Source organism: Hippopotamus amphibius, chromosome 14, assembly GCF_030028045.1.
Source record: "Hippopotamus amphibius kiboko isolate mHipAmp2 chromosome 14, mHipAmp2.hap2, whole genome shotgun sequence".
NCBI classification, from domain to species: domain Eukaryota; kingdom Metazoa; phylum Chordata; class Mammalia; order Artiodactyla; family Hippopotamidae; genus Hippopotamus; species Hippopotamus amphibius.
In genome coordinates, this window is record NC_080199.1 from 77072721 (window position 1) to 77084862 (window position 12142).

The 12142-nt window shown below is 50.3% G+C and overlaps 1 protein-coding gene across 1 annotated transcript in view; it reads right to left on the bottom strand.

Moving 5' to 3' along the window:
• LOC130835882 (phospholipid-transporting ATPase IB) overlaps positions 1-12142 on the bottom strand; it is a 416937-nt gene that overhangs the window by 341655 nt on the left and 63140 nt on the right. The window contains exons 16-22 of the mRNA XM_057707762.1: positions 11834-11939; positions 11411-11493; positions 8777-8826; positions 7765-7834; positions 6013-6097; positions 4868-5007; positions 3547-3685 (exon numbers count right to left, since the gene is read on the bottom strand). Of these exons, the coding sequence (XP_057563745.1) occupies positions 3547-3685; positions 4868-5007; positions 6013-6097; positions 7765-7834; positions 8777-8826; positions 11411-11493; positions 11834-11939 (673 nt within the window). The remainder of the gene's footprint in view (positions 1-3546; positions 3686-4867; positions 5008-6012; positions 6098-7764; positions 7835-8776; positions 8827-11410; positions 11494-11833; positions 11940-12142) is intronic.

A 12142-nucleotide genomic window follows, 5' to 3' on the forward strand; every position in this document is an offset into this window, starting at 1 on the left:
GAGGCTACAGCTGAAACTCCACTTTAGACTAGCTGATGCCAAATTTTTAAGCTAATAAAGCAAACTGCCAACTCTTGGAAACACAGCTAGCTAGCACAAATCCAAGCACAGCACAGCAGGGTCCTGGCACCCTGTCAGTTCCAAAGGACCTCAAAGCCACACACAGGATGACTGCACGTACCTAACATTCATAGACTCACTAATTTGACTAAGTACATTTATTTTCAAGGTATGGACTAAAAGTTGCACTTTAAATAAATCCTCAAACCGTGGTAGATGATGGATGGATGGATGCATGGATGGACAGATGGATGGGGAGAGAGGTGAATGTGTGGGTGGGTGGCTGGCTGGATGCGTGGGTGGATAAGTGGATAGGTGATAGATAAGTGACAGGGATAGAAAGACAGACAAAGCAAATATTAAAAAGAGCCAACAGCACCAAACATGAAATGTCACCTCTAAAGGGAAAGGTTGCCAGTTAAAACTGTAAGAGTCAACAATCATTAGACATGCCCAGCTCCAGAGGTGGTGAAATATGAAAACAATGTGTGTCACAGTACCCTTCTCCAGGGTTTTCTAACTCAAATTTCGGAGAAGGGTGTTCGTGAAAGCTTCGTGAAACTGTTTAAAATGAGCCCTGCACCAGGAGTCATGAGCCCTGAGACCCAGCACGAACAAGCCTGCTCATTAAGTACAGCATGACCTCGCAACTCTGAATGTCCCCCCAGCCCCGGGGCTCTAAAACTGTTGACATGTGAAGAGTGAAGACGATGCAGGGAAGGCCCTCCCAGCACAGTGCCCGGCACAAGGGACTCTTCTCCTTACTCCATCTAGCAGGAGAACTGCCAGACACTTGATCTGCTTCCCAGGTATCTTCCAGGTGCCCTAATATACACAGAGAAAGCACTAAAATGTACAGAATATCCAATCTGTACTGCAGGAGGCAGACCAATAATGGTTCCTATCACAGAAGGTGTGAGGAATCTAGGACTAGAACACAGGCTTCCGGTCATCCTGAGCCTGGAGCAGGACCTCGGGATGCTCACAGCCACTGCCTGTGGTCTGACGTGTACAAACCTAACACCACGTCCAGAGGTCCACACTGCATCCTCTGCAGGCTCAACAGATGCCCGAGTTCAGTGGTACACACACGCAACGGAACAGCACTCAGCATAAAAAAAAGAAATCATGCCATTTGCAGAAACAAGGTTGGAGCTGGAGATGATCACACTAAGTGAAGTAAGTCAGACAGAGAAAGACAAATATATGATATCGCTTACATGTGGAATCTGAAAAAAATCAAATAAATGAACTTATATACAAAACAAATAGACCCCCAGACATAGAAAACAAACTTATGGTTACCAAAGGGGAAAGGGAGAAGGGAGTTTGGGATTAGCAGATATGCACTGCTATATATGAAATAAATAACAAGCTCCTACTATATAGCACAGGCAACTACCATCAATATCTTGTAATAAACCATAAAGGAAAAGAATATGAAAAAGAAAAATATATATGTGTGTGTGTATATAACTGAATCACTTTGCTGTACACCTGAAACACAATATTGTAAATTAACAATACTTCAATAAATAAAATAAAGAATAAAATGTTTTTTAAAAGGTCAAATTTAAAATATCTAATGGATGCAAGTGCTTCTGGAACCAAAACTACAAACATTGCTACACTTTGTCTGAAAAAAAAAAGCACAAAATAATACAGCTGTTAATGGAAAAAACTGGACGGGTTCTGATCACCTTGTGAGGCTCAGAGAAGCCTGACTCCACCAGTGAGTGAAAATTTCCTTTGGGAATAATAAGCCACTTGTGTATTCCAGGTCGTTTTGGGGACCTTTGCTTTCACTTGTGTTTACCTAAACTTGGCTAGACCCCGACAGCCCCAGGTGTGACACAAGGACAGGAGGACAGGGTCGGTGCAGCACGACGGCTCTCCTGCGTCTCACGGCCAGCATGGGAGACACGCACCCATGGACGTGACGTCCGGGGCTGGGGGTGTGAAAGACCATGAGCCCAGCAGGAACACGCAAGACCTGATGGTGTTAAGACAGCTTATCACTAACCGTGCAATTTTAGCTTGAGGGGTAGCCCACTTCTTTCCTATCACTCTAGGGGAGCAGAAAGCCATTTTAATACCCTAAACTCTAAGTATTTCCAGGCAGGAGCTGGCTTTTGTGCCCTCTTTGAATAGGAACCATGTATCAGTAGGTGTTTTAGGCCAGATTTACATGGGTAATAATACTTGAACGGCCAACATATATACACAGCGAGAGATATTCCACCAAAAGCCAACGTATCACCCTTCATCTATAAAAATGTCGCCGACATCAAAGGGCTGTAAGCCATGGGTTTTTATTATCTTGTAGTGGTGACGGGTCTAAACAGAAACATCACCACACTCTCCTCCAAAAACACGTGTTTGGGAAACAACAGGTACAAAGTCGACACCTGACACTTTAGAGACTGTTTGGGATCACATGTCAGTCTCCGGTGACTTCAATCACACTTGTTTGGGAGTCGCAAAGGCATTCGATTGGCTATAGTGTTGATAAGAAATGATTAAGTGGCTTTTCTGTCTATAAGAAGATGAAATCCACCCCAAACGGGAGGCATTGTCTACAACTGAGGTTCTCTGAGAGTCGGGGCGGGTTCAAAAGCGCAGACAAGAAAAGGGGCCCTGCTGGTATCCATTGATAATGTTCCGAGGAGACCCCTTTGAACAGGACAGCAGTCACTCAAGCTCAGACTTTCTTTCCTGCAGTGAGCTGTGACACGGACTCTACGTCCATCAATACACAAGAAGTCATGCAGTCCTTACATAATCATTTTATCGCCCACGCACCAGAGCTTGTGACACCATGATGGTGACGGAAGTCCCAGATAACTTCAAAACAATTCAAACAACCAAAATTAGATTTTTTTTAAATTAGTAGTTTCACGAGTCCTTTTCAAACTCAAAACGTGCTGCTTTAACACCCATGAAGTCCTTTGGGCTCAAATTCCCGTTCTTTAATTTTCACTTCCACGGTGCTTCTTAGCAGGCAAAGAGGCTGCCAACCCAGATGGGGAAGGGAAAGGTTCAAGCCTCTTAGAAAAAGCTATCAATTGTTAAAAAAATCATTAAAATGGCTATAATTATATAAAATAATAATGCATATTAAAACTTAGTGAAAATATGCTTAGTCTCAGACTCAATTTTTATGAAGAAAATAATTAGAATATCAAACTCTCATCAACCCTTGAATTCTCTGGCCTCTGTGTGTTTAATATGTTTCAGGAAAGTGTCATATTTTTATAACAGGCATATGCTTATAACATATGTTTATAACAGGCAGATGCTCAAAGGAGCATCTTCATTTGGTTTCGGTAAACTTTTCTTGGCCCTGTGAACGAAGAATTCTTTTCAATATTCAATATAAAACACCACCTGTCAATGCCTCTGAGCAGCCCTTAGGCACCTCTACCAGACGTCTTAAAAACAGAATACAAAAATCAGCGTCAGGAAATTACTCTTTAAACGAATTACCTATATTAATTGCAGTTTCCTGTTTGTCGCCCGTCAGCACCCATATTTTAATTTCTGCCTTCAACAGAGTTGCTATCGTTTCCGGCACACCCGCCTGCAGACGATCTTCTATGGCCGTGGCTCCAAGCAGCAGTAAATTCTAGATTGAAAAATAGTGTCCGTTAAAGATGAGGACACACAGAAGAGTGGCATGAACGACCAAACTCTTGACAAAAGAAAGGCAAAGTGTCCTGAGACGGTTCTCTTATTTCCTCTACAGTAAACACTCGTCTGCAGATAATTAACGACAGTCACACATGTGGCATCTCAAACCCATTCACCAGGTGAGAAGCCCTCCACACACAAGGGCCAGCACCTGCCCTCTACTTCTGGGTACACGGGCACCTTGGGGTAGAAGCCACCTGGCAGGAGAGCACACGGGTGAGTTGTCCCAGGGACACGAACAGGATTGAGGCTCCTCTCTCCCTCCACTCAGTGACGGGGGTACAGGTAACACATGAGAAGAAACGATCCAGTGACCAGAAAAGCCACGTACCCCCTGAGCGCCCACCGCTGTCCCGGGGCCGCACAGACATCGCATCTGTTTCATTGCTTTATGATTCTCAGAGTAACTTTGGAATTTCCAGGGAAGCAGGGTAAATGAACACTTGAATTCAGTTCCATCCATACCCAAACGCCATTAAAATGACCGACGAGGGGAAAAAAGGCAAAGCGGAATTTAAAATAAATAAAGGAATGAGAAAAGCACGCAAGCGATGACGTCAAAGCTACTGAAACTGGAAAATGGATGCACCAGCGGTTGCCGACGTGAAACAGAAGCAGTTGAAACCCGGCTCCCAGGTTCAAGGGAATCAAGCTGTGGGAAGCTGCCTCATATCCTGGGAGAAACGGAGATAACAAGATCAGCACAGGCACTAAGGAGCAGCAGTGGCAACGCTCAAACAGCATCGGGACAGTACGTGTGAAAACAGTTAGCAGGTGCGGCGTGCAGCCAGCCGCGGCACTCTGACCGCTCGGGTAGCTCGGCAGGGCCGGCTAATCTCGTGAAGCCTCATCTCAGGCAAACCCAGAAAGTTGCCTGTGCTGCTTTTGACCAGATACTTTTTAAGACATGAATGCCCGGCTGAGGGTGGCTGGACCTTTCTGAGACCATAAAAACTGAGTGTTTCTTAAAGCAGAGAAGCAATGAAAATGTAATGGTGACTTAAGATACAAGATCAGAGACCATCACTGTACAGCAAAAAGGAATCCTGCTCCAAGACGTTCTGCTCAGTAGGTGTCACCGGGCACGTGATGGCATGCATCTACCGTGTGCAATTACCTTCTCGATGATCTCGTAACACTCTTGCAGCCGCTGAGCTCTGTCCTTCAAGATGGTGCTGGCTTCCCGGTAGACTTTGAGCCACTCCTGGTAATCGCGCTCGGAGAGGTCGGCGTACGCCACACAGAGAGTCCGCAGGCCTGCAAAACAGCCCCCGCGTCTCCCAGCCTGGCCACTCGCGACGGGCAGGCAGGTGCCGACCCCTGGGGGACACCGCGGGGTCCCCCCCGTGTGCGCAAAAATTAGGGAGACGTCTGCTTCGTGGGTCGCTCTACGTCTACGTTCACACGCTCAGAAAGAACTTAAAAGCAACTCTATTTTAATAGAAACCGCCTCTCCTAGAGATGTGGACAGCACAGAAGCAGCTGCGGGAGGGAACGCCCCGCGGCGGAGGGCGTGGGAGCCGCGCTCGCCCCGCGCGCGCACCTGGCACACCAGCACGCAGGGCAGGCGCGGGTGCGTTTCCAAGACGGCAGCAGAGGCCCCGCGCCCCCCCGGGACAGGCACGGGCTTTCAAGCAGCCGAGCTCGTGCGTGCGTGTCTGTCCCTGTGTGCGCCCCTGTGTGCGCGTGTGGGTTCCCCGGCGTGCGCAGACGTGGATACACGTGGCCACGGGAGCTCAGGAGGCGCGGCGGCGGCAGCCGGCTCTCGGGAAGGGCCCAGCTGTCACCACACCCTCTTGCAGGGGAGCCCGACGCGCGTGCTGTGTGAAGCCTCCCAAGCACGCCCTCCCCGTTCTCTCTGGGTTCAGCGGGTCACTCCCGCCTGGAGTCAAGGGTGAGCCCGCGTCATAAGGAAAACGAGAGGGGCCGGGAAATAACGCGGTGAGGGTTCCAAGAGAGGGAGTGAGAACTAGAAGCCGGTCCCGCGCAGGATGGAGGGGTGGCCTGCCTCCCCCGTCCCCCTGGGTAAGAGCCAGCGGCGCACGTGTAAGCAACAGAGCTCGGTGGGTCCAGGCCGCGACTCCCGTGCCTGCCAACGGCACAGACACCGCGGGTGGGGACGCGGTCGGCGCTGGACAACGACACGCCCGTGAAGCGGGCCAAGCACTGCACAAAGGTGACCCGTGAACACGGAGGCTCACCCGAGCGCCCCTCAAAAGCTCAACTCCAACAGCAGAAGCAGTGTTTCCGAATCCCACTCACCTTCTGTGGCAAAGTACTCCAGGTGGCATAGCGTTTCCTCCATGTATTTTGAATCTTTCGAAAGTCTCTCAAAAATCACATTATCCTGTAAAACAGGGAAACACTGACTGGCAAGCCCTGAGGTCGGCTGACCCCCCAGTGCTGTACACCCAGCCCTGTTCCGTGGCGCTGACCCAGTGCCCAGCTAGGAGGGCAAGGGGGCATATGGTTCTTGGTTGGATTCAGGTCAGGAGCTTCTGGAAAACAAACCGGGTGTAGATCTGTGTCCACGCACACACACTGAGGAGGAGCCCAGATGTCAGGAGAATGCACGATCGGGGACACGATGCGGCCGACCTTCACCCCACTTTGCAGAGCTCACACCGGAATGTATAACACCCTTTGCAGAAGCAGGAGGCGTAAAGCACACACCCTACGCGGCTCCAGTACGCACTCCCTTCTTGACGCTGCAGGGGCTCCCACGCAGGGGGGGCACCACCCACCCCGCACTGGACCCAGTCCAGCTGAGAACATGCTGTGTGGACGGCTCATCACCAGGGACCATTTCCATGACCCAGGAGCAGGGCTGGAGGACGCAGGCTACGCGCTATGCAGCAACTATGTGACAAGCGGCACCGTTTTCACCCCACCCCCCAAAAAAAATTTTCTTAAGAAATCTAGTTTGGTTTGGGGGAGGCAGGTTTGAGGAGAATTAAATCCTATAAAAAATTAAATGCACAGCACAGCATCTCCTGTTGCCCCTGGTCTGAGGTTGTCCGTCTTCCTCTGTTTCCCACACTGATCCCTCCTGGGCTTGCTGTGGTTCTCAGCACACAAAAGCAAACACACACCCAAAAAAGTCAGAGAGAGTATCATGTGAGAACAGAATCTAACAGAATTATCTAAGCTTTCATAGTCTAACCAATATCATCTGGAACTTGATGAGTCCAGATAGGATGCCTTAGAATTCACGCACATCATTCATTCTTTAAAAGCTCTGATTACTGGCCTCCAGTACTTCTTCCCACAACTGGTAAAGATGAGTAAGATTTCCAACCAATCATCGATCCTAGGATGGCCTCCTATTTGCCAACAGCCTCAAAAAATGAGCTTCATAACTCCCTCAACACACAAGACCACAATTTGACAGAACATAATTTTGCAGCTCAGGCTCATAAACAATGGCCTCTTTCTTTCAAGATCTAGATTCGATGACCAGGAGGCAGACAGGACAAAAAATATCACGTAGGAAATGACCAGAGGGGCAGTCATGATGGACCACAAACGGACGATACCTCCACCTGCCACACAGCCCCTGTAGTGAAGGAAAACCAGACCACAAATACTCAGAATAGCTGCTTAAAGAAAAAAATACACATCAGAGTCCTTACAAATGACCACATCTTCCAGGTCAGCACAAATGACCACAGGTCAGCACAAGTGACCACATCTTCCAAGGTCAGCACAAATGACCACACCTTCCAAGGTCACAACACTAGGAGGAAAGCGGAAATGAGAATTCATGCTCTAAGGATTCCGCAGGACACGGCCAGCTACCGTTTCTGAAACCAACCGCTGATGAACAGCAAGCCTTCCACTGGCTGTCTTTGCCACGCTAGCTGGAGACCCCATCCTCTCCAGGGAGCTTTTACTAAGTCAGCCACAGGCCAACTGAAAGAGCCTGTCGACCCTGGGCAACTGTCAAGGATGCTGCGAAAAGCAGTTAGAGAAGCGGCAGGGGTCCCTGCCCTGCAGACCTCAGCCAGTACTTACAGCCCCTTTACAATAGAGTCGGAGCTGTCCTGAAGGGGTTCGCACAATTACAGACATCCTTTTTCTGTCGCTGTAAGGGTAAAAACAGAAAGGAAAGAAAACTGTCATCGGTCTGTTTTACAGGACCACATCCCATGATTAAACACCAAACCGCCTAAAATGTGCTCTAGCCGCCCCTATATCGGCCAAGCTCCATTTTTCCCTACCTTTCTCCTCAAAGTCGGACTTTAATTGTGTATCTCCTACTCTTTTGTTTACACATAAGGGGCATAAACCCACTACTTTCCCTGCTGTGGAAACTCACTAGCACAGCTCGTGACAGTAGGAGAGACAGAAAAGGAGAACGTGAGCACTTACACCCCGTGCATCTAACTTGCTGTCCACGTCCTTTTATTTCACAGCTCAAGAGTATTCAGTAACCTGCCCAGTAAGTAGCAAAGTGGACGATTCAATATAAACCCACTTCACTCAAAAGCATCTCGGGGGTCTTCCCTTGACTGGAGTGAAGTGATGAATCCCGAGAACCTCCTGACTGAGCCTTGAGGTCCCCGGACGGGTGCCTCCCCGGCCCCTCCCCCAGCACACGCACCTCCTTCCTCATCGCTCCTCAGGACCCACCCTCACTCACTCACTCTGCTTCTTGCCCAGCTGCATATACACAGCAAGTTCCCCTATATACGAACGCGTTCCGTTCTGAGAGCACACTGGAAAATCCAACAGAGTTAGCCTAGGTACCCGACTGACACAATTGACTACATAGTACTGTACTGTAATAGGTTTATAATACTTCTCACACAAGTAATACATAAAAAACAAACAAAAAATACACTTTGAATCTTGCAGTAATCTTACCGGCACGTGAACTAACTTACATGATTGGACATGCGAACACACGTTCGCATCTTTGAAAGTTCACAACTTGAGGGTTTGTATGTAGGGGACTTACTACATATATATATAGAGAGAGAGCGGGCGGGCGTGCTTATTTCAAGTGCGCAAAAGAGAAACATACCTGGAAAATTCCAGGACATTAAGGATTCCAAATGTCTGTTCCCGTCCCATCTAGGGGAAGAAAAACAGGCTGAGATGCGAAGTATTAAAATCTCAAAACAGCCGACTCCCCAGTCATAAACCTCTGTGTATACGCCTCTCCCCTCATCCCTCTCCTCCTCTCTCCCTCCATCCAGTCCCACGCCCCGCCCCCCATGCCCTCCAACATGAACCGGTTGCCCCATTCAGTCTGGTGGAGTCACAGCTCCCCCATCTGGTGAAAGCTGCTCATTTTCTCCAGCAGGCGTGGCTGTCACAGTAGCTGGTGACAGAGTCACTTTCAAGATGCACAAATAAAGGACACAAGCTACACCGGTCCATCAGAAACCTGGGGCCAGTTATGCTCCCGAAACCAGAATTGTACACGTTTCATGGAAGTATAGGCACAGACCACACACCACTACATCCCCCCAGGGGTGGGGTGGGAGGCCCGGGCCTATACCCTGTAATACAACACGGGGATTTTCTGCAGCGAGATGTATGGCTACTCCCACCAAGTGAGACTCACACACAACGGAAGCAGCCCCATGGCACTTCCATCAGGTTTTGCTACCAAATGTCCATACCCCAAATTTAGGGGGGAAAAAAACTTAGGATACTTTTTGGATTTTGGATTTAGAAATAAGAGAGAATAAATCTGCGTCAGAATTTAGGGTGATTTATCAAATGTCTTTTTTCTTCCGGTTCTTCAAAGTTGGAACTTCAATATTCTCAACTTTTTCCCAAAAGACTCCAGATTATGTGTGTACTATTTTCAAACTTTTCAATCTAATCTGCCACTGGCCCCCTACATCACAGTACAAAGACTGCGGGCTTTGGAGTCAACAGATATAAGTAGAATCCAGTCCTGCCGCTGCCAGCCCCTGTCCCCAGGGTCTGAGAGAAACAATAAATGAAGAGACACGTGGATGCCCCGGGCCGTGGCGGACATACAGGAAGCCCTGGACAGTCACCTCCGGCCCCTCCACGACGCCCCGCCCCTTCCCATCCTGAAATAAATGACTGAGCCACTTAATCCAGCCCCCGTCAGCCTTTATCCCCCGCCTCTGCAACCCCCAGGTCCCTTTCCCCTCCGCCTGGCCCGGCTGCGTCAGGTCCCCGTCCAGAAACTCACCGCTGCAGCCCCTGGCACCGGTGCTGTGACCGCCAGGAGCCACCCCCCGGCTCCGATGTCACATCAGCACCCACATGCCCGCCGTGGACTGAACGGTGGTCAGTGAGGCCACTCCCTGTAAGTAGCAGGTGACCACCTCGGGGATCTGTGGTCTGAGGATTCCCCAGTGTTCACAGTTGAATAGGATTTTTAAAGTTACTGTTATTTATAAATCTCATCTAATCACATGGTCTGTGTACGCCCACACCCCTCCCGATCCCTGTGGCTGCCACGCAGAGAAACACGGCGGCACCCACACACCTGAAACCCTGCTGTGAAGGGTAACGTCTCCTCAACTGCAGGTGAAGATGACCCCGCGGGTGAGAAGCTTCCGTGCAGGAAACTATACTGTCAGTACCTTGTCCCACCCTGCAGTGGCTGTACGCTTCCCTAAGCCGAATTCCCTGTGCGGGCTGAAACCACGTACAAGTAAACTGCTCTGCTCTCTGTAGCCCATAAAAAAAAGAAACTGAAAACGTCCAGAAATGGGCACCCTGCACACTGTATGATACTTTATAGGTTTTGCACGTAAGTAAAAGAAAGAACAGCCCGCTGCCAAGTCAGGACGAACATGGAGTTATCACACCAGATAGACGTGAACTCCAAATGCATTCAAGACATCCAGGGGTTTCGGGGTGCAGAAAGCCAAGAGCTGAAGAAAGCCACAGTTCTCCCCAAATGGAGGGTGGGGAACAGCAGAGGGGCGAGCGGGGGGGACTGGCCCGCAGACCCCCACCCACCCGGAGGGCAGTGACCACGGCCCTCCAGCTGCTCACCGCAGAAAAGGCCCGTCCCACCCACCCACCCACGTCCCTGCTGCCACCCCAAGGGGCCCTACGTGACCTTTTCCTGATGTAGACTTTCTCTTATCCCCAAATTTCTCCCTCTGGCTCCTTGAGAGGGAAATCCAGGAAAAAAAAAATCAAACTCCTTGATATCAGGGGGGGAAACCCCACTAAAAAAAAAAAAAAAAGATCTTAAGTGCCAACTCCGTCCTCTGCCAGCCCAGGAGACCAGAGCCAGTGACTGAGGGCTTCAGGGGGACAGACATGGACCCGCCCCTGAGGATGGGGGCCGCGGACGTATTCCCAACAACTATGGGACCAGCAGCAGGCGTCCCAAGTTCTTTACTGCACGTTATTCCACATCAGTGGGTGGAAGACCGTGGGCCGTGCCTTTAAGAGAGAAAGATGATGGCAATGCAAAAACAACACACAACACGGAGCCGACAACGGAAAACACACACAACACAGCTGACGACGGAAGACACACAACGCCGAGCCCATAGAACCACACGACGTATCGATTCCCAACATGCCTAGTTTCTTGCAGGAAAAACCAAAAACTCAGCTCTTGTGTTTACAACAGATGTGCTATTTCTAGCACACAGTTTTCCAAAGCAGGTGACCGAGAGCATCTGGCGGTGCCCGGGGCGTCACTTACGGCCTCTATGATGACAGAGTAGGGCGTCCTGGCCGTGAAGACGAAGCCCAGCTTTCGAGCCCCTTTCACCAAAGCAGCTTCATCTGTCAATAAAGAACTGATGAGGCACTGACTAGTCTCTGGAAATGACACAATTCTGTTTGGCAAGTGTTACTTTTCACATGAACAGGACCCATACCAGCGACAGAGGCCTGGCCTCCCGTGCAGTGAAGACCAAGGATCTAGCAGGTGCTCACTCACCCCCTCTCCCCAGTCAGGACCCTGAAAGGAGCGCTACCATCAGAGGAGACGCCTCGGACCTAGAACTAGTCCCCCGGACACTCTGTAGCCAGCATGAGGCCAGGGACACAGAGTGGGCCTTCGTGGGGCCGGCCGCATCACCCCAAACGCCCAGGTCTCCCCCGGCCGGCCATGAGGCCTCACCTGGGGACGAGGCCTGGTAGATGATGTTGTCTCCATCCTTCTCGGGGACCACAGTGTGGCACACGGCCAGCAGCGTGAGGAACTCCTGGATGCACGGAGCTGTGGGCTGCAAACGGGAGTCGAGGTCACCCGACTGTCGGGCCACCACTCACGCACAGCAGGGTCAGGTTCAAGTCACCTCCCATCCCCTGCTGCTCACCCCCCTGCCCCCCACACCCTCCACCAGCCGCTCTGCCTGCAGTCCTTCAAACAAAGCTCGTCCTTTCCCGCCGGTGCATGGCCGTCCCGCACCTGCTGTCAGCTAGCCCC